Source organism: Papio anubis, chromosome 11 (assembly GCF_008728515.1).
Source record: "Papio anubis isolate 15944 chromosome 11, Panubis1.0, whole genome shotgun sequence".
NCBI lineage: Eukaryota > Metazoa > Chordata > Mammalia > Primates > Cercopithecidae > Papio > Papio anubis.
This window is the reverse complement of record NC_044986.1, coordinates 69,856,876-69,876,698: the sequence shown is the minus strand read 5'-3', so window position 1 is coordinate 69,876,698 and position 19,823 is coordinate 69,856,876. Positions and strand designations below refer to the sequence as shown.

The window sequence follows — 19,823 nt, the reverse complement described above, 5'->3', positions numbered from 1 at the left end:
GTGCTGGGATTACAGGTGTGAGCCACCGCACATGGCCTTTTTTTTTTCTTTTTTGAGACAGAGTCTTGCTCTGTAGCCTGGGCTGGAATGCAGTGGTGCAGTCATGGCTCACTGTAGCCTTGACTGCTCGGGTTCAAGTGATTCTCCCACCTCAGCCACCCTAGTAGCTAGGACTACCAGGCATGTGCCACCATACCTTGCTGATTTTTTTATTGTTTATTTTTTTATTTTTATTTTTTTGAGAGAGTCTTGCTCTATCGCCCAAGCTGGAGTGCAGTGGCGTGATCTTGGCTCACTGCAAGCTCCGCCTCCCAGGTTCACACCATTCTTCTGCCTCAGCCTCCCGAGTAGCTGGCACTACAGGCACCCACCACCACGCCTGGCTAATGTTTTGTATTTTTAGTAGAGACGGGGTTTCACCGTGTTAGCCAGGATAGTCTCGATCTCCTGACCTCATGATCCACCCGCCTTGGCCTCCCAAAGTGCTGAGATTATAGGCGTGAGCCACCATGCCCGGCCCCACCTTGCTGATTTTTTTGTTTTGTTTTTAGTAGAGATGAAGTCTCACTATGTTACCCAGGCTGGTCTTGAACTCCTGATCTCACACAATCCTCTTGCCAAAGTGCTGGGATTACAGGTGTGAGCCACCATGTCCAGCCTGGTTTGAAATTCTGTGTCAAAGATTAAAAGCATTCTGATTACAAGAGTTATGAGATGCCAGAATCAAGCCAGGTCGTAAGGTCTCCTCTAAATCCTTTAAATGCTATAGTAGGCAACTAACTTTCTGTGGTGTTTTTACCTGTTCTAGAAGGAGGCAAATACAATGAAGTCTTTCAAGTCCCTTCTTTCTCTCTGATGTTAAATGTTGAAATTGTTTGGAAAACTAAATGGTAAAAAAATAACGTGTACTTCTTTCAAGTTTGTCTCATGTATTGCTTTTTTTGTTCGTTTTCAGACCAAATGTTTACTGAGCTTGTTCCGGGATATTGGCCATCACTTGATTCATAATAATAAAATAGGGGGAATTAATTCTCTGCTGTCCAAGCAAGCTGTTTCTAAGAATCTGAAAGAAGATAAACCAGTGAAAGAAAAGGATATAGATGGAAGGCCTAGGCCTGGGGATGTGGTAGGTTGTTGGGAAGGTGATGATTTTGCCTGTTAGATTACATTCCAGAGACTTCACTGATTACTCACTTGGTGACTTGTATCGATATTAGTTTGCCTTTTTTTAAAAAAAATTTTACTTTAAGTTCTGGGATACATGTGCAGAATGTGCAGGTTTGTTACATAGGCATACATGTGCCATGGTGGTTTGCTGCACCTGTCAATCTGCCATCTAGGTTTTAAGCCCCGCATGTATTAGGTATTTGTTCTTGATGCTGTCCCTTCCCCTTGGCCCTCACTCCTGACAGGCCCGGGTTTGTGATGTTCCCCATCCTGTGTCCATGTGTTTTCATGGTTCAACTCCCACTTATAAGTAAGAACATGCGGTGTTTGGTTTTCTGTTCCTGTGTTAGTTGCTGAGAATGATAGTTTCCAGCTTCATCCATCCCTGCAAAGGACAATAACTCATTCTTTTTTATGGCGCTGTTAGTTTGCATTTTGATGCAATGTAGAGATCATTGTTCTTGTCACTATGAAGACCATGTAGGAATTCAATTTTTGAAGTGTGTTCATTTTCTTTCAGCAGGCACCTAGTATAAAATCTCAGAGCTCAGATACTCCTTTGGAAGGTGAACCCCCTCTAAGTCACAATCCTGAAGGACAGGTAATTGTGCATAAAGTTTGGAAAATTAAGTTTAAGTTAACCAGACCCTTATTAAGCAAGGCATTTTCAGTGGAAAATGCTTGGGCAGGATGTTAGTTATCATTCCATATTTGCCCATGACTAGTTGTCTGTGACTTTGGGCAAATTTCTTTGTCTTGTTGAAATTCTGTAAAATGAACTGATGCCAGGTTAATTTTAAGGTCCTTTCCAGCATTAAAATATTATATCTTTTATTAATTCTACTATGTTAAACATTATAAGGGATGCAGAGATGCATCTTCTGCAGCATTTATTAATCTGCCTTCAGGAAACTCAGCATCTGGTAGGAGAAACAGACTGGTATATAGTATATAATTTTGATAACCATAGTAAATAATTTTGATAAGTGCTATAATAAGGGTACAAATAAAAGTTCTGTGTGGGCTCTGAGGAGGCAAATATTGGGATGGGGAAGTCTAAGGGAAGGCTTCATGGAGGAGGTGATATCCATACTAAGTAGTGAAAGATGAAGAGACCTGTTTGCCATAAGAAGATGGAGGGAGAGGCATTTCAGAGACAGGGAGCAGCTTGAGAGAGAACAACACAGAGAATTTGCAAGAGCAGAATTTAGGGTGTGTCAGTTAGTTACAGTGTATGGTATATAGATAAATTAAAGGAAAGATTCTATAAAGAGTTAGGAAAGAAGAAAGAGGCTGAATCAGGTAATGGAAAGACTTGAAAGGCTTATTTAAAAGTTTGGACTTTATTGTATAGCTGATGACAGATTCTTGAACCTCTTCTAGGAGATTCACATCAAAGGTTTTAAAGTCAGATAGAAATAAGACCTCATGTGTGTTTCAGGTCAGAATTCTTGCAAGGGTATGAAAAAAAGAGATTGAAGGTGGGGTAGAGCTGCAGGCTTTTCTTTTAGTATAGATGAGTGTTGATGACAGTTTTATTTAGGGCAGGGGTTGCAGTAAAGAAAGTCAGAAACCTGCAGAGGCAAGGAATTTGCAATTGGGAAGCTTTGGGGGTATTGATGAGAAAAGTTAAGGATAACTCAGGTTGCAGGCCTCACTTTCTGGAAGGATGACAACACCATTGAGAGAAAAATCAAGAGAGATTGACATTGGGGAAATAATAAATTCAATTTTGGACGTGTATTTAGGATGCTGGCAAAAATCTGGGTAGAGCTGTCCAGCAGCTGGAGTTGGTAGATGGTAATGAGGAGACTGTGAGTGGGAATGTAAGAAGTTTATGAGAGAATTTTTCTGCAGGACCCACCTGAAAGAAGGTTGCTGGCAGAGAGGATGGCATTCACTTAAAACAGTTCCTGGGAAAGTATTGAGAACAAGTTAAACAGGGCTGAAGCACTGTTACACTGTAGAAGCTTCCAAGAATAAAATTGAAAATCCTTTCCTCTAAGAGAAAACCACTGTTGCTCTATTTCTTTCCAGTCATTTTTCTGTGTGAAAAGTATTTTAACAGTTGAGATCACACTGTATATGTAGTTATATATGCAGTTTTCTCACTTCTTGTGAGTATCATCTTATGTTACTAAATTTTTCATAAATATATTTTTTTCTGGAAATAATAAGAAAACAATGTCTTTACAGCAATATGTAGAAGCAGGGACATACATTGTGTTGGAAATTCAGCTGGACAAAGCTTTGGTTCCAAAGAGAATGCCAGAGGAGCTAGCCAGAAGGTTTGTAGCTATGGTGCTTATACTAGTTTTGTACAATTTGGGTGTAAATAAGAGAAAGTCAGATTGTCCCCATGATTGTAATTTCCCTTGGGCTAAGCAGGAGTTATCTGGTTTTTTTCTAGATGAAGTTTTTGTTGTTGTTGTTATTGTTGTTACCTTATCACAAAAGCATTGCATACTTATTGTAAAAATTTTTAGGAAGCTGGGTGCGGTGGCTCATGCCTGTAATCCTAGCACTTTGGGAGGCCGAGGCGGAGAGATTGCCTGAGCTCAGGAGTTTGAGACCAGCCTGGACAACACGGTGAAACCCCATCTCTACTAAAATACAAAAAATTAGCTGGGCATGGCAGCATGCACCTGTAATCCCAGCTACTCGGGAGGCTGAGGTAGGAGAATTGCTTGAACCTGGGAGGCGGAGGTTGCAGTGAGCCGAGATTGCGCCACTGTACTCCGACCTGGGAGACAGAGAAAGACTCTGTCTCCAAAAAAAAAAAAAAAAAAAAAATTATAGGAAATACGTATGAACAAGAAAGTATATAAAGATACCCAAGGCCAGGTGTGGTAGCTCATTCATGTAATCCCAGAACTTTGTGTTTTTTTTTGTTTTGTTTTTTTGTTTGTTTGTTTGTTTGTTTGTTTTTGAGACGGAGTCTCGCTCAGTCGCCCAGGTTGGAGTGCAGTGGCACAATCTCGGCTCACTGCAAGCTCCGCCTCCCAGGCTCACCCCATTCTCCTGCCTCAGCCTCCCAAGTAGCTGGGACTACAGGCGCCTGCCACCGCGCCCGGCTAATTTTTTGTATTTTTAGTAGAGACGGGGTTTCGTTGTGTTAGCCAGGATGGTCTCGATCTCCTGACCACGTGATCCACCCGTCTCGGCCTCCCAAAGTGCTGGGATTACAGGCTTGAGCCACCATGCCCGGCCAATCCCAGCACTTTGAAAGTCCAATCCCAGCACTTTGAAAGGCCAAGACGAGAGGATCACTTGAGCCCAGAGGTTTGAGACCAGTTTGGGCAACATAGTGAGACCCCAACTCTATAAAAAATTGTAATAATTAAATTAAAATTTTAAAAAATTAAAAAATAAAAACATCCAGATCTCTACTCACCTAGTGATAACTGCTTTTAACACCTTGGTGTTATCCTTCTGGAGTTATTTTAAAGCCCCCCATGTTACACATACATAAACACACACATGCACGTTTCATATACATATATGTAATTTTAAAGAACTGTTTATATTGTACCATAGTGTTTTGCTTGTGTGTTACTAGGAAGCTGTGCGTTCATCTGGGTTATTCAACTTGTTGGCATACAATTGTTCATAGTATTCTCTAATACTCCTTTTTATCCCTCTAAAATTGGTAGTAATGTTTCCACTTTCATGTCTTCTCTCTTAGTCAATCTTGCTAAAAGTTTGTCAATCTTGTTGATCTTTTTGAAAAACCAACTTTTAAAGCGTATTGATTTTCTCCATTATTTTTCTATCCACTAATTTGTTTTTACTCTAATATTCATTCTTTCTTTTATTATGTCTTCTGCTAGCTTTGGGCATAGTGTGCCCCGCTTTTGCTAGTTCCTTAAGGTATACAGTTATGTCATTGATTTTGAGTTTTCTTCTTCTTTAGTGTATGTGTAGAGAACTATATGTTTCCCTCTGAGCACTGCTTTCACTGCATTTCATAACTTTTTATTTGGTTTTTGTTTTCATTTGTCTAAAGGATTTTTTTTTTTTTAAATTTCCCTCGTGGTTTCTTCTTTGAACCATTGGTTGAGTGTGTTGCTTAAATTTTCTTATTTCAGTTATTTAATATTCTTATTTTCTTAATTTTAAGTCTTCTGTTACTCAATTTTAGTTTTATTTCTTTGTGATCAGAAAATATGCTTCATATGATTTCAATCTCTTTTTTTTTTTTTTTTGAGACAGAGTTTCACTCTTGTTGCCCAGGCTGGAGTGCAATGGTGTGATCTCAGCTCATGGCAACCTCTGCCTCCTGGGTTCAAGTGATTCTCCTGCCTCAGTCTCCTGAGTAACTAGAATTACAGGCATGTGCCATCACACCTGGCTAATTTTGTATCTTTAATAGAGACAGGGTTTCTCCATATTGGTCAGGCTGGTCTCGAACTCCAGACCTCAGGTGATCTGCCCGCTTTGGCCTCCCAAATTGCTGGAATTACAAGCATGAGCCATCATGCTCAGCCATGATTTCAATCTTTTAAAATTTATTGATACTTGTTTTGTGGCCTGACATATGGTATACCCTGCAGAATGTTCTACGTGCACTTGAGAAGAATGTGTAATCTGTTGTTACTGAGTGGAATGTTCTCTATATGTCTGTTAGATCTAATTGGTTTATAGGGTAGTTCAAATCACTTCCGTCTTTTTGTCTTCCTGTCTTTTCTCTTCTCTTCTCTTCTGTTTTGTCTCGAGTGCAGTGGCATGATCTCAGCTCACTGCAACCTCTGCCTCCCAGGTTCAAGCAATTCTCCTGCCTCAGCCTCCCAAGCAGCTGGGACTATAGCATTTTTTTTTTTTGTATTTTAGTAGAGATGGAGTTTCACTGTGTTGCCCAGGCTGGTCTCGAACTCCTGAGCTCAGGCAATCTGCCTGCCTCAGCCTCCCAAAGTGCTAGGATTACAGGCGTGAATCACCATGCCCAACTTAAATCATTTATTTTTTTATTAATCTCGTGTCTGGTTGTTTTAGCCATTATTGAAAGTAGAGTGTTGAAGTCTCTATTATTGTAGGACTATCAGTTTCTCCCTTCAATTCTGTCAGTTTTTGCTTTATAAATTTTGGGGTTCTGTTGTATATATTTATAAATGTTGTATTGTATTGCTATATTGAATCTTTTATCAATATTTAATGTCCTTATTTGTCTCTTGTACCTTCTTTTTATTTGTGGTTTATTTTGTCTGACAATAATATAGCTATCTCAGCTCTTTTTTACTATTTGTATGGAATATCTGATTTTATCCTACCTTTGACTTCCTTCTGTCCTTATATCTAAAGGGAGTATCTGTAGACAGCAGATAGATGGATTCTGTGTGAGTTTTTCTAATCTAATCTGCCAGTGTCTGCTTTTTAATAGGAAAGTTTAATCCATTTACATTTAATGTGATTACTGATAAAGAAGGATTTACTTCTGTCATTTATCTGTTTGTTGTCTGCATGTCTTTTTTGTTGTTGTTCTTCAGTTCCTTTATTGCTGCCTTTTTATATTTAGCTGATTTTTTGCAGTATACGATTTGGATTTCCCTCTTCTTTCCTTTTCTGTATATATTTTTTAGTTGTCATTTTAGTGGTTAACTTGGAGACAACAATTAGCATCTTAAACCTGTAACAGCTTAGTTTGAATACAAACTTAATTTCAGTACTGTACACTCTGCTCCTATACATCTCCTGTCCCTCCCCTGTTACATTGTTACTGTCACAGATTACATATTTATCTATTGTGTGCCTATTAACATAGACTTATCATTATTATTTTATGCATTTGTCATCAAAAAAGAAGAGAAAGAGGAGTTACAAGTTGAAAATACATTAACACTGGCTTTCATATTTACCTTTACTAGTGTTCTTTATTTCTTCATCTGGCTTCAGGGTAGTGACTAGTGTCTTGTCATTTCAGCCTGAAGGACTCCCTTTAGCATTCCTTATGAGGTAGGTCCTGTTATCAACTGTCTTAATTTTGTTAACCTGGGATTGTCTTAATGTCTTCTTCACTTTTGAAGGATAATTTACTGGATATAGAATTCTTTTACCTTTTTTTCTGTAATTTCTGTAGAGACATAGTCTCACTATGTTTCCCAGGCTGGTCTCAATCTCCTGGCCTCGAGTGGTCATTCCTTCTCAGTCTCCCAAAGTGCTGGGATTATAGGCATGAGACACCTGGATATAGAATTCTTAGTTATCAATTTTTTTTTTCTTTCAGACTTTAAATATGTCATCTCAGTGACTTCTGGCCTCCATGGTTTTGATAAGAAATCAGCTGTTAATCTTATTGAGGATCACTTGTATGTGACAAGTCACACTTCTCTTGCTGTTTTTGATATTTTTTCTTTGTCTTTGTGTTTCGACAATTTGACTATGGTGTGTTTTAGTGTGGATATATGAATTTTTCATGTTTGGAGTTTATTAAGTTTCTTGGATGTGTTGATTCATGTCTTTCACCAAATTTGGGAAGTTTTGGGCCATTATTTCTTTAAAATTATTTCTTCCCCCTTTCTTCTCTAGAAAGGGGGAAGTTTCTTCCAGAACTTCCATGATGTGTAGCTGGTCAGCTTGATGGCATCCTATAGGTCTTAAATTCTGTTCACTTTTCTTCATTCTTTTTCTTTCTGTTCCTCAGACTGAATTATTTCAATTGTTTTGTCTTCAGGTTTACTGATTCTTTCTTCTGCCTGATCAAATCTGCTGTTGAACCCTTTAGTGAATTTTTTATTCCAAATATTGTACTCTTCAGCTCTAGACTTCTTGTTTTTTTTAAAAAATAATTTCTATTTCTACTGATACTCTAATTTTGTTCATACATTGCTTTCCTTTTTTCTCTTTGTTTTCTCCATGGCTTCCTTGAGCTTTTTGAGTGTGTATAAGAAAGTTGATTTAATGTATTTGTGTAGTAAGTTTGATGGCTGGGCTTCTTTAGGGAGAATTGCTATAGTTTTTTCTTTGAAAGAGTCATACTTTTATTTATTTGTACTATTTGTATTTTATCATTGTTGAAAACTGGACATGTGGATACTATCATATGGGAATTTTGGAAATCAAACTTTTCCCTTCATTAGGTTTGGCTGCTTTTTACTGTTTAAGGTATAACTTGTGTTCAGCCAGTGTTTTGACAGATTTCCTTGAATGCCAGGATCTAAATACAAACAAAAACAAAACAAAAAATTTTTTGTGCCAATCTTTACAGATGGCTCTGTGCTGAGGCATTCTTTTAACACTTAACCAGGCCATTTATATTTCTGCCTCAGCCTTTACTTCCTGCTTATACTGAACCTGTAGATCAATCAGTGGTGAAAGCATAGGGTCTTCTCTGGTCAATTTTAAGCATACATCCTGTCCTGGGCATACATGTGGCTTTCTGAATTTCCCAGTACACCCAAGTACTTTTGAATGTTCTAATTTCCAAAGAAACTCTCCAGCTTTTCTTCTCAGGCTTTAGGTGGTCTATTGTATGTCTCAACCATAATGCTTTGCCCCAAACAGCTGTGGGGATTCGATAACCTTACAATGTTTTTGAACAATACTTTTCTACCCTGTATAGGTTTCAGTGCTTTTCCACACTGAGTTAGGAGAAACAGAGATGAGTGCCTTGCACCGGTCTCTCAGGCAGTCCCAGAAAAGTTAGAACAAACATAGTAATTTGAGAATAAGGTCTGCTCCGCTCCCTCCAGAATCAGGGACCAGTGTGCCACACTAGAAATCCAGGCTGCCACCTTTGAGAGTGCTGCTGAGCTGGGGATGCAGTGTGCAGTGGGGCAAGAGCAAGTAAAAATGTCACAAAGCTTTCCTGCTGATTTAGAATTGCCTTTTTCTGGATTCAGCATTCTCTTCATTACTGTAAACCTTTTTTTCCCAACATTCTAACAAGTTGGTTCTGACAGTTTCAGTTTCTGGGTTTTTTTTTAAATTAAGTTTATCTGGAGGGGTGGGAGTTTAGAGTTACCTGCCCTGTCATTTTTGCTGACATCTAGACTTTACCTCTTGATGTGAGGAGCATTATACTCAGAGAAAGATGAAAGGAAATAGCGGCTTCTACCTTGGAGACTATTTATTACATGTATTTTTAAGACTTTAGATAAATATCCTCAAATTGCCTTCCAAAAAATTTACAGTTCTATAAGTGATATATGAGACTACTGTTTCTTCACATATTCACCAACACAATACTTTTTTATTTTTGCTATTTTGATGGGGAGAAAATTTTCTCATTTTAATTTTAATCCACATTGTAAATTGTGTAGTGAAACATTTTTACACATAATTATTAATAATTTGGAAGTTTGCTTTGAGAATTACCTGCTAATAATGGAACATTCATCTTTTATACCTGAGTGTTCTTGAGTTTTTAAAAACTTTGCATTTAGTCCCCTTCCAAATATAATCTGATAATATTTATCATAAATGACATACAAAATAAAACTGATAATCTAGAAATAGTCAAAAACTCAAAATGATGGAAAAGGAAGGCCGCATTAAATACAGCTCTCATAAATAAGCATCAAATCTGAGCTGTCTAACAAAAAGGGAAGCCCTATAAGTTCTATAATTCTAATCATAAAGGGAGAAGCATGTTAGTCACAAAAGAGACCACATTTATTCCTGGCATTAAATTCTAAAACAGGTTTCTAATTTGGGCTCTTACATAGGGGAATACAGAGTGACAGTATAACAGTATCCTTAATGACAGTTTTACAACAAATGCAGAAGCAATTTTTATGGCTTTTTTTTTTTTTTTTTTTTTGAGACAGAGTCTTGCTCTGTCGCCCAGACTGGAGTGCAGTGGCCGGATCTCAGCTCACTGCAAGCTCCGCCTCCCGGGTTTACGCCATTCTCCTGCCTCAGCCTCCGAGTAGCTGGGACTACAGGCACTCGCCACCTTGCCCGGCTAGTTTTTTGTATTTTTTAGTAGAGACGGGGTTTCACCATGTTAGCCAAGATGGTCTCGATCTCCTGACCTCGTGATCCGCCCGTCTCGGCCTCCCAAAGTGCTGAGATTACAGGCTTGAGCCACCGCGCCCGGCAATTTTTATGACTTTTATATCCTGAAACTTTTTATCCATTTATAGTATATAAAGTACTCTATATAGTACTTTAAAAACTGTGGTTTATCAATGTTTAAATGTTCTTGGACTTTTTTATGAGAAACATTTATTAGCAATAAGGTTTTTTTTTGTCTGTAGGGAATTGGAAGGCATTTCTTCTCCAAGCTAGGCCAAGTGATAAAATTATAGAGCAAGAGCTAATTAGGATGGCAGCAATAGGTCGGGCGTGGTGGCTCACGCCTGTAATCCCAGCACTTTGGGAGGCAAGGTGGGTGGATCATGAGGTCAAAAGATCGAGACCATCCTGGCTAACACAGTGAAACACCGTCTCTACTAAAAATACAAAAACATTAGCCAGGCCTGGTGGTGGGTGTGTGTAGTCCCAGCTACTCAGGAGGCCGAGGCAGGAGAATAGCATGAACCCAGGAGGCAGAGCTTGCAGTGAGCCAAGGTTGCACCACTGCACTCCAGCCTGGGTGACAGAGTGAGACTCCATCTCAAAAAAAAAAAAAGAATGGCAACAATGGGAAATTGTACTTAGGCTGGGTATGGTGGCTCACACCTGTAATCCCAGCACTTTGGGAGGCTGAGGCAGGAAGATTGCTTGACCTCAGAAGTTTGAGACCAGCCTGGGGAACATAGCAAGACCTCATCTCTATTAAAAATAAAAAAATTAGTTGGGTGTGGTAGTGCACACCTGTAGTCTGAGCTACCCAGTGGTGGGGGGCGGTGGGGGTGCTAAGGCAGGAGGATTGCTTGAGCCTAGAGACCCAGGCTGCAGTGAACTATGATCATGCCACTGTACTCCAGCCTGGGCAACAGAGCGAGACCCTGTCTCAAAACGAAAAAAAAAAGAAAATAAAAAAGAAAATTATACTCAATACTTATGAAAGATTATTTGCCTTTGGTTGCAGGCTGAGCCTGAGCCATGTTATACCAAACTGCTAAATCTATGTCACTGTATACGAATGTACCTAAATTGCTGGATGTGGTGGCTCACGCCTGTAATCCCAGCACTTTGGGAGGCCAACGCGGGCAGATCATGAGGTCGGGAGATTGAGACCACGGTGAAACCCCGTCTCTACTAAAAATACAAAAAATTAGCTGGGTGTGGTGGCGGGTGCCTGTAGTCCCAGCTACTTGGGAGGCTGAGGCAGGAGAATGGCATGAACCTGGGAGGCGGAGCTTGCAGTGAGCCAAGATCACGCCACTGCACTCCAGTCTGGGCGACGGAGCAAGACTCGTCTAAAAAAAAAGAAAAAAAAAAAAAAAGAATATGCCTAAATTTAAAGCAGTCTTCAACATATGAAAAGAAGCTCAACTATTTCCATAATAAAAGAAACTCAAAACTATGCTGAAGTACCTTGTTTTTTAATTGCTGAAAATAAAAAAAGCTTGATAATTTATTTTGTTGTTGAGGATGTTTGGAAACAGGTCCTCTCATATAAGCTGGTTCGAGTATAAACTGGTAAAATTCCAGTGGAGGGCGATTTGGTAATGCTATCTAAATACAAATTCATGGATCTTTTAACTCTTTGATCAGGTAACTCACTTCCAATAATTTGTCTTCAGATAAATGTTGTTATTAAGGTCATCATTGATCACTACATTGTTAAATCCAGCGGTCTGTTCTTGGGGTCATTTTGATCTGTCATTAACATTTAACTACCCAACCCTCCTTGAGGAACTTTCTTCACTTGGTTGTGAGGATGCTATACTCTCCTGGCTTTATTCCTCCCTCCCTGGCCTTCTTTATCTCTCCAGCATCTAAATGTTGGAGTCCCCCAGAGCTCAGTGCTTGAACACCTTATCTATCTATACTTACTTCCTTGGTTTCTATCTAGTCTCACGGCTCTAAATCCCATCAGTACACTGATGGCTCCCACATTTATTTTTCAAGCTGAACCTCTCCTAATTCTCACATACTCTCTGGTCCAAGCCATAGTAGTCCCTCATCTGGGACTTACATGTAAGATGTAATATGTACTTAGATGTAAGTTTCCTTACATCTACCATTCTACCCTTCAATTTCTTCCTTTTTATTTTCTAATGATAGCTTTATCGAGATACTATTCACATACCATATACTTTTCTACCACCATCATCTTTTCTTTCATTTTGTTCACCCATTTAAAGTATCCAATTCTGATCCCTTTGTAGTTCATAAGCGTGATGATTGGGTGTTTATGCTCATGCATGAGCTGTGCCTCCCTCAAGCCTTGTTGTGACATCATCATATTAGCTGTCTGATGTGAACTTAGAAAAATAAAAATAAAATAAAGTGTACAATTCAGTGGCTTTTAGTATACTCACAGAATTGTGCAGCCATTCCATAATCAACTTTATAAATACTATCATTACCCCAAAAATTGAAATTCCATGTATATTAGCAGTCATTCTCCTTTTTCTCTCAACCATTGTGCCAACTCCTCCACCCTGAACCCCCAAGCCTAAGCAACCGTTTATCTGCTTTTTTTCTCTATCGATTTGCCAACTCTGGAGTCATAAAATATGTGGTGACTGGCTTCTTTCATTTAATCTAATGTTGTTAAGGTTTATTCATATTGTGGCATATATTGATACTTAATTTCTTTATTACCAAATAATATTTCATTGTCAAAACAGGAGCAAAAGAGAGAGAGAGAGAGCAGGGAGGGAGTTGGGGGAGGTGCCACACATTTTTAAATGACCAGATCTTGCAGGGACTTACTCACTATCATGAAGACAGCACCAAGCCATGAGGCATCCACCTCCATGACCCAGACATCTCCCACCAGGCCCCACCTCCAACATTGGGGATTATAATTCAACATGAGATTTGGATGGGGACAAATACCCAAACTACATCAGTTGCTTCCTCATTTCCCTCAGGTCTTTACTCAAATGTTATCATCTCAGCGAGGCCTTCCTGGTGAAATATGCTCCTGCATTCCACCACCCTCAACCCCCAATAGAGTCTGTCTGCCTTCCTGCATTATTTTTCTCTATGGGACATATTACTAGCGTATTTATCTTGTTTGTTTATCTTATTTATTGTCTTTCTTTCCCTACTAGAATGTAAGCTCCATGAGAGTAAGAGTTTTTGTCTATTTTGTTTAATGCTCTATTCCCAAACCTAGAAAACTACCTGATGGACAGTAAGCACTCAGTATCTATTTTTATTTTTTTATTTTGTGGGAGACAGAGTCTTGCCCTGTGGCCCAGGCTGGAATGCACTGGTGCGATCTCAGCTCACTGCAACTTCCGCCTCCCAGGTTCAAGAAATTCTCAAGTCTCAGCCTCCCGAGTACACCACTACACCCAGCTAATTTTTTGTATTTTAGTATAGACAGGATTTCAGGCTGGTCTCGAACTCCTAAGCTCAGGCAATCCACCCGCCTCGGCCTCTCAAAGGGCTAGGATTACAGGCATGAGCCACCACGCCTGGCCTGTCAGTATCTATTTTGAATGAATGAATAACATTGTCTCTGGAGAGGAAACTAGGAGGCTGGGCAATAAGGTTGGAAGGAGATATATATATATTTTTTTTCCACCATTATTATTATTATTATTATTATTTTATTTTTTTTAAATTTATTTATTATTATTATACTTTAAGTTGTAGGGTACATGTGCATAACGTGCAGGTTTGTTACATATGTATACTTGTGCCATGTTGGTGTGCTGCACCCATCAACTCGTCATTTACATCAGGTATAACTCCCAATGCAATCCCTCCCCCCTCCCCCCTCCCCATGATAGGCCCCGGTGTGTGATGTTCCCCTTCCTGAGTCCAAGTGATCTCATTGTTCAGTTCCCACCTATGAGTGAGAACATGCGGTGTTTGGTTTTCTGTTCTTGTGATAGTTTGCTAAGAATGATGGTTTCCAGCTGCATCCATGTCCCTACAAAGGACGCAAACTCATCCTTTTTTATGGCTGCATAGTATTCCATGGTGTATATGTGCCACATTTTCTTAATCCAATCTGTCACTGATGGACATTTGGGTTGATTCCAAGTCTTTGCTATTGTGAATAGTGCTGCAATAAACATACGTGTGCATGTGTCTTTATAGCAGCATAATTTATAATCCTTTGGGTATATCCCCAGTAATGGGATGGCTGGGTCATATGGTACATCTAGTTCTAGATCCTTGAGGAATCGCCATACTGTTTTCCATAATGGTTGAACTAGTTTACAATCCCACCAACAGTGTAAAAGTGTTCCTATTTCTCCACATCCTCTCCAGCACCTGTTGTTTCCTGACTTTTTAATGATCGCCATTCTAACTGGTGTGAGATGGTATCTCATTGTGGTTTTGATTTGCATTTCTCTGATGGCCAGTGATGATGAGCATTTTTTCATGTGTCTGTTGGCTGTATGAATGTCTTCTTTTGAGAAATGTCTGTTCATATCCTTTGCCCACTTTTTGATGGGGTTGTTTGTTTTTTTCTTGTAAATTTGTTGGAGTTCTTTGTAGGTTCTGGATATTAGCCCTTTGTCAGATGAGTAGATTGCAAAAATTTTCTCCCATTCTGTAGGTTGCCTGTTCACTCTGATGGTAGTTTCTTTTGCTGTGCAGAAGCTCTTTAGTTTAATGAGATCCCATTTGTCAATTTTGGCTTTTGCTGCCGTTGCTTTTGGTGTTTTAGACATGAAGTCTTTGCCCATGCCTATGTCCTGAATGGTACTACCTAGGTTTTCCTCTAGGATTTTTATGGTATTAGGTCTAACATTTAAGTCTCTAATCCATCTTGAATTAATTTTCGTATAAGGAGTAAGGAAAGGATCCAGTTTCAGCTTTCTACTGATGGCTAGCCAATTTTCCCAGCACCATTTATTAAATAGGGAATCCTTTCCCCATTTCTTGTTTCTCTCAGGTTTGTCAAAGATCAGATGGCTGTAGATGTGTGGTATTATTTCTGAGGACTCTGTTCTGTTCCATTGGTCTATATCTCTGTTTTGGTACCAGTACCATGCTGTTTTGGTTACTGTAGCCTTGTAGTATAGTTTGAAGTCAGGTAGCGTGATGCCTCCAGCTTTGTTCTTTTGACTTAGGATTGTCTTGGAGATGCGGGCTCTTTTTTGGTTCCATATGAACTTTAAAGCAGTTTTTTCCAATTCTGTGAAGAAACTCATTGGTAGCTTGATGGGGATGGCATTGAATCTATAAATTACCTTGGGCAGTATGGCCATTTTCACGATATTGATTCTTCCTATCCATGAGCATGGTATGTTCTTCCATTTGTTTGTGTCCTCTTTTATTTCAGTGAGCAGTGGTTTGTAGTTCTCCTTGAAGAGGTCCTTTACATCCCTTGTAAGTTGGATTCCTAGGTATTTGATTCTCTTTGAAGCAATTGTGAATGGAAGTTCATTCATGATTTGGCTCTGTGTTTGTCTGTTATTGGTGTATAAGAATGCTTGTGATTTTTGCACATTAATTTTGTATCCTGAGACTTTGCTGAAGTTGCTTATCAGCTTAAGGAGATTTTGGGCTGAGATGATGGGGTTTTCTAAATATACAATCATGTCATCTGCAAACAGGGACAATTTGACTTCTTCTTTTCCTAACTGAATACCCCTGATTTCTTTCTCTTGCCTAATTGCCCTAGCCAGAACTTCCAACACTATGTTGAATAGGAGTGGTGAGAGAGGGCATCCCTGTCTTGTGCCAGTGTTCAAAGGGAATTTTTCCAGTTTTTGCCCATTCAGTATGATATTGGCTGTGGGTTTGTCATAAATAGCTCTTATTATTTTGAGGTACGTTCCATCAATACCGAATTTATTGAGCGTTTTTAGCATGAAGGGCTGTTGAATTTTGTCAAAAGCCTTTTCTGCATCTATTGAGATAATCATGTGGTTCTTGTCTTTGGTTCTGTTTATATGCTGGATTATGTTTATTGATTTGCGAATGTTGAACCAGCCTTGCATCCCAGGGATGAAGCCCACTTGATCATGGTGGATAAGCTTTTTGATGTGTTGCTGAATCCGGTTTGCCAGTATTTTATTGAGGATTTTTGCATCGATGTTCATCAGGGATATTGGTCTAAAATTCTCTTTTTTTGTTGTGTCTCTGCCAGGCTTTGGTATCAGGATGATGTTGGCCTCATAAAATGAGTTAGGGAGGATTCCCTCTTTTTCTATTGATTGGAATAGTTTCAGAAGGAATGGTACCAACTCCTCCTTGTACCTCTGGTAGAATTCAGCTGTGAATCCATCTGGTCCTGGACTTTTTTTGGTTGGTAGGCTATTAATTATTGCCTCAATTTCAGAGCCTACTATTGGTCTATTCAGGGATTCAACTTCTTCCTGGTTTAGTCTTGGAAGAGTGTAAGTGTCCAGGAAATTATCCATTTCTTCTAGATTTTCCAGTTTATTTGCGTAGAGGTGTTTATAGTATTCTCTGATGGTAGTTTGTATTTCTGTGGGGTCGGTGGTGATATCCCCTTTATCATTTTTAATTGCATCGATTTGATTCTTCTCTCTTTTCTTCTTTATTAGTCTTGCTAGTGGTCTGTCAATTTTGTTGATCTTTTCAAAAAACCAACTCCTGGATTCATTGATTTTTTGGAGGGTTTTTTGTGTCTCTATCTCCTTCAGTTCTGCTCTGATCTTAGTTATTTCTTGCCTTCTGCTAGCTTTCGAATGTGTTTGCTCTTGCTTCTCTAGTTCTTTTAATTGCGATGTTAGAGTGTCAATTTTAGATCTTTCCTGCTTTCTCTTGTGGGCATTTAGTGCTATAAATTTCCCTCTACACACTGCTTTAAATGTGTCCCGGAGATTCTGGTATGTTGTATCTTTGTTCTCATTGGTTTCAAAGAACATCTTTATTTCTGCCTTCATTTCGTTATGTGCCCAATAGTCATTCAGGAGCAGGTTGTTCAGTTTCCATGTAGTTGAGCGGTTTTGATTGAGTTTCTTAGTCCTGAGTTCTAGTTTGATTGCACTGTGGTCTGAGAGACAGTTTGTTATAATTTCTGTTCTTGTACATTTGCTGAGGAGTGATTTACTTCCAATTACGTGGTCAATTTTGGAGTAAGTACGATGTGGTGCTGAGAAGAATGTATATTCTGTTGATTTGGGGTGGAGAGTTCTATAGATGTCTATTAGGTCTGCTTGCTGCAGAGATGAGTTCAATTCCTGGACATCCTTGTTAACTTTCTGTCTCGTTGATCTGTCTAATGTTGACAGTGGAGTGTTGAAGTCTCCCATTATTATTGTATGGGAGTCTAAGTCTCTTTGTAAGTCTCTAAGGACTTGCTTTATGAATCTGGGTGCTCCTGTATTGGGTGCATATATATTTAGGATAGTTAGCTCTTCCTGTTGAATTGATCCCTTTACCATTATGTAATGGCCTTCTTTGTCTCTTTTGATCTTTGATGGTTTAAAGTCTGTTTTATCAGAGACTAGGATTGCAACCCCTGCTTTTTTTTGTTCTCCATTTGCTTGGTAAATCTTCCTCCATCCCTTTATTTTGAGCCTATGTATGTCTCTGCGTGTGAGATGGGTCTCCTGAATACAGCAGACTGATGGGTCTTGACTCTTTATCCAGTTTGCCAGTCTGTGTCTTTTAATTGGAGCATTTAGTCCATTTACATTTAAGGTTAATATTGTTATGTGTGAACTTGATCCTACCATTATGATATTAACTGGTTATTTTGCTCGTTAGTTGATGCAGTTTCTTCCTAGCCTCGATGGTCTTTACATTTTGGCATGTTTTTGCCATGGCTGGTACCGGTTGTTCCTTTCCATGTTTAGTGCTTCCTTCAGGGTCTCTTGTAAGGCAGGCCTAGTGGTGACAAAATCTCTAAGCATTTGCTTATCTGTAAAGGATTTTATTCCTCCTTCACTTATGAAACTTAGTTTGGCTGGATATGAAATTCTGGGTTTAAAATTCTTTTCTTTAAGAATGTTGAATATTGGCCCCCACTCTCTTCTGGCTTGTAGAGTTTCTGCCGAGAGATCTGCTGTTAGTCTGATGGGCTTCCCTTTGTGGGTAACCCGACCTTTCTCTCTGGCTGCCCTTAAGATTTTTTCCTTCATTTCAACTTTGGTGAATCTGGCAATTATGTGTCTTGGAGTTGCTCTTCTCGAGGAGTATCTTTGTGGCGTTCTCTGTATTTCCTGGATTTGAATGTTGGCCTGCCCTACTAGGTTGGGGAAGTTTTCCTGGATGATATCCTGAAGAGTGTTTTCCAACTTGGTTCCATTTTCCCCCTCACTTTCAGGCACCCCAATCAGACGTAGATTTGGTCTTTTTACATAATCCCATACTTCTTGCAGGCTTTGTTCATTTCTTTTTCTTCTTTTTTCTTTTGGTTTCTCTTCTCGCTTCATTTCATTCATTTGATCCTCAATCGCTGATACTCTTTCTTCCAGTTGATCGAGTCGGTTACTGAAGCTTGTGCATTTGTCACATATTTCTCGTGTCATGGTTTTCATCTCTTTCATTTCGTTTATGACCTTCTCTGCATTAATTACTCTAGCCATCAATTCTTCCACTTTTTTTTCAAGATTTTTAGTTTCTTTGTGCTGGGTACGTAATTCCTCCTTTAGCTCTGAGAAATTTGATGGACTGAAGCCTTCTTCTCTCATCTCGTCAAAGTCATTCTCCGTCCAGCTTTGATCCGTTGCTGGCGATGAGCTGCGCTCCTTTGCCGGGGGAGATGCACTCTTATTTTTTGAATTTCCAGCTTTTCTGCCCTGCTTTTTCCCCATCTTTGTGGTTTTATCTGCCTCTGGTCTTTGATGATGGTGATGTACTGATGGGGTTTTGGTGTAGGTGTCCTTCCTGTTTGATAGTTTTCCTTCTAACAGTCAGGACCCTCAGCTGTAGGTCTGCTGGAGATTGCTTGAGGTCCACTCCAGACCCTGTTTGCCTGGGTATCAGCAGCAGAGGCTGCAGAAGATAGAATATTTCTGAACAGCGAGTGTACCTGTCTGATTCTTGCTTTGGAAGCTTCCTCTCAGGGGTGTACTCCACCCTGTGAGGTGTGGGGTGTCAGACTGCCCCTAGTGGGGGATGTCTCCCAGTTAGGCTACTCAGGGGTCAGGGACCCACTTGAGCAGGGAGTCTGTCCCTTCTCAGATCTCAATCTCCGTGTTGGGAGATCCACTGCTCTCTTCAAAGCTGTCAGACAGAGTCGTTTTCGGAAGGAGATATTTTGCTATACAGTTTCATACCTTCTAGATTTTGAATAATATAAATGGATTACCTATTTAAATAAATAGAATTAATATTAGTAATTATGAACAGAGGTGTATCATTACATAGGACCTAGTAAGAAAAATAGATTTTGTGAGTTTAATTGTGAACTTCAAGGTAGTGTAATATATTTAGCAAGAACCTGAAACTAAAAGGGAGAAGAACTATAACTTAATTCCTTCTAGGTTCTTGTAAGGGCTTCTGAAAACAGAAGGTAGAGGTTTTGGCATAAGTAGATTGACATTGACAAAATGTGGTTTTTTACTCACCTTAAGGTTTGATAGCATTATTGTAATTTAATGCAGTCCTATAAATTATGCCAAGAGTACACTTTTATTGTAGACGGGGAGGAAAGAAGAGGTTTTATTTGCCTGTTCCACTCGGATTTCCAAATCGTTCTGTTTTCAGAGATGCTA

At 39.4% G+C, this 19,823-nt stretch overlaps 1 protein-coding gene and 1 non-coding gene across 7 annotated transcripts in view; both read left to right on the top strand.

Annotated features, from left to right (window-relative positions):
* The window catches only part of CFAP70 (cilia and flagella associated protein 70), a 110,816-nt gene that overhangs the window by 39,380 nt on the left and 51,613 nt on the right, over window positions 1–19,823 (top strand). For 5 of the 6 annotated variants that reach the window (XM_021943372.2, XM_021943371.2, XM_021943374.2 and 2 more), the window contains 3 exons: window positions 956–1,126; window positions 1,688–1,768; window positions 3,364–3,455. In XM_021943372.2, the coding sequence (XP_021799064.1) occupies window positions 956–1,126; window positions 1,688–1,768; window positions 3,364–3,455 (344 nt within the window). The remainder of the gene's footprint in view (window positions 1–955; window positions 1,127–1,687; window positions 1,769–3,363; window positions 3,456–19,823) is intronic. The other variant, XM_021943373.2, reaches the window with a different exon arrangement.
* Window positions 12,372–12,475, top strand: LOC116269611. Its single transcript, XR_004177230.1, has one exon. It is a non-coding gene; the product is annotated as a small nucleolar RNA U13 (small nucleolar RNA).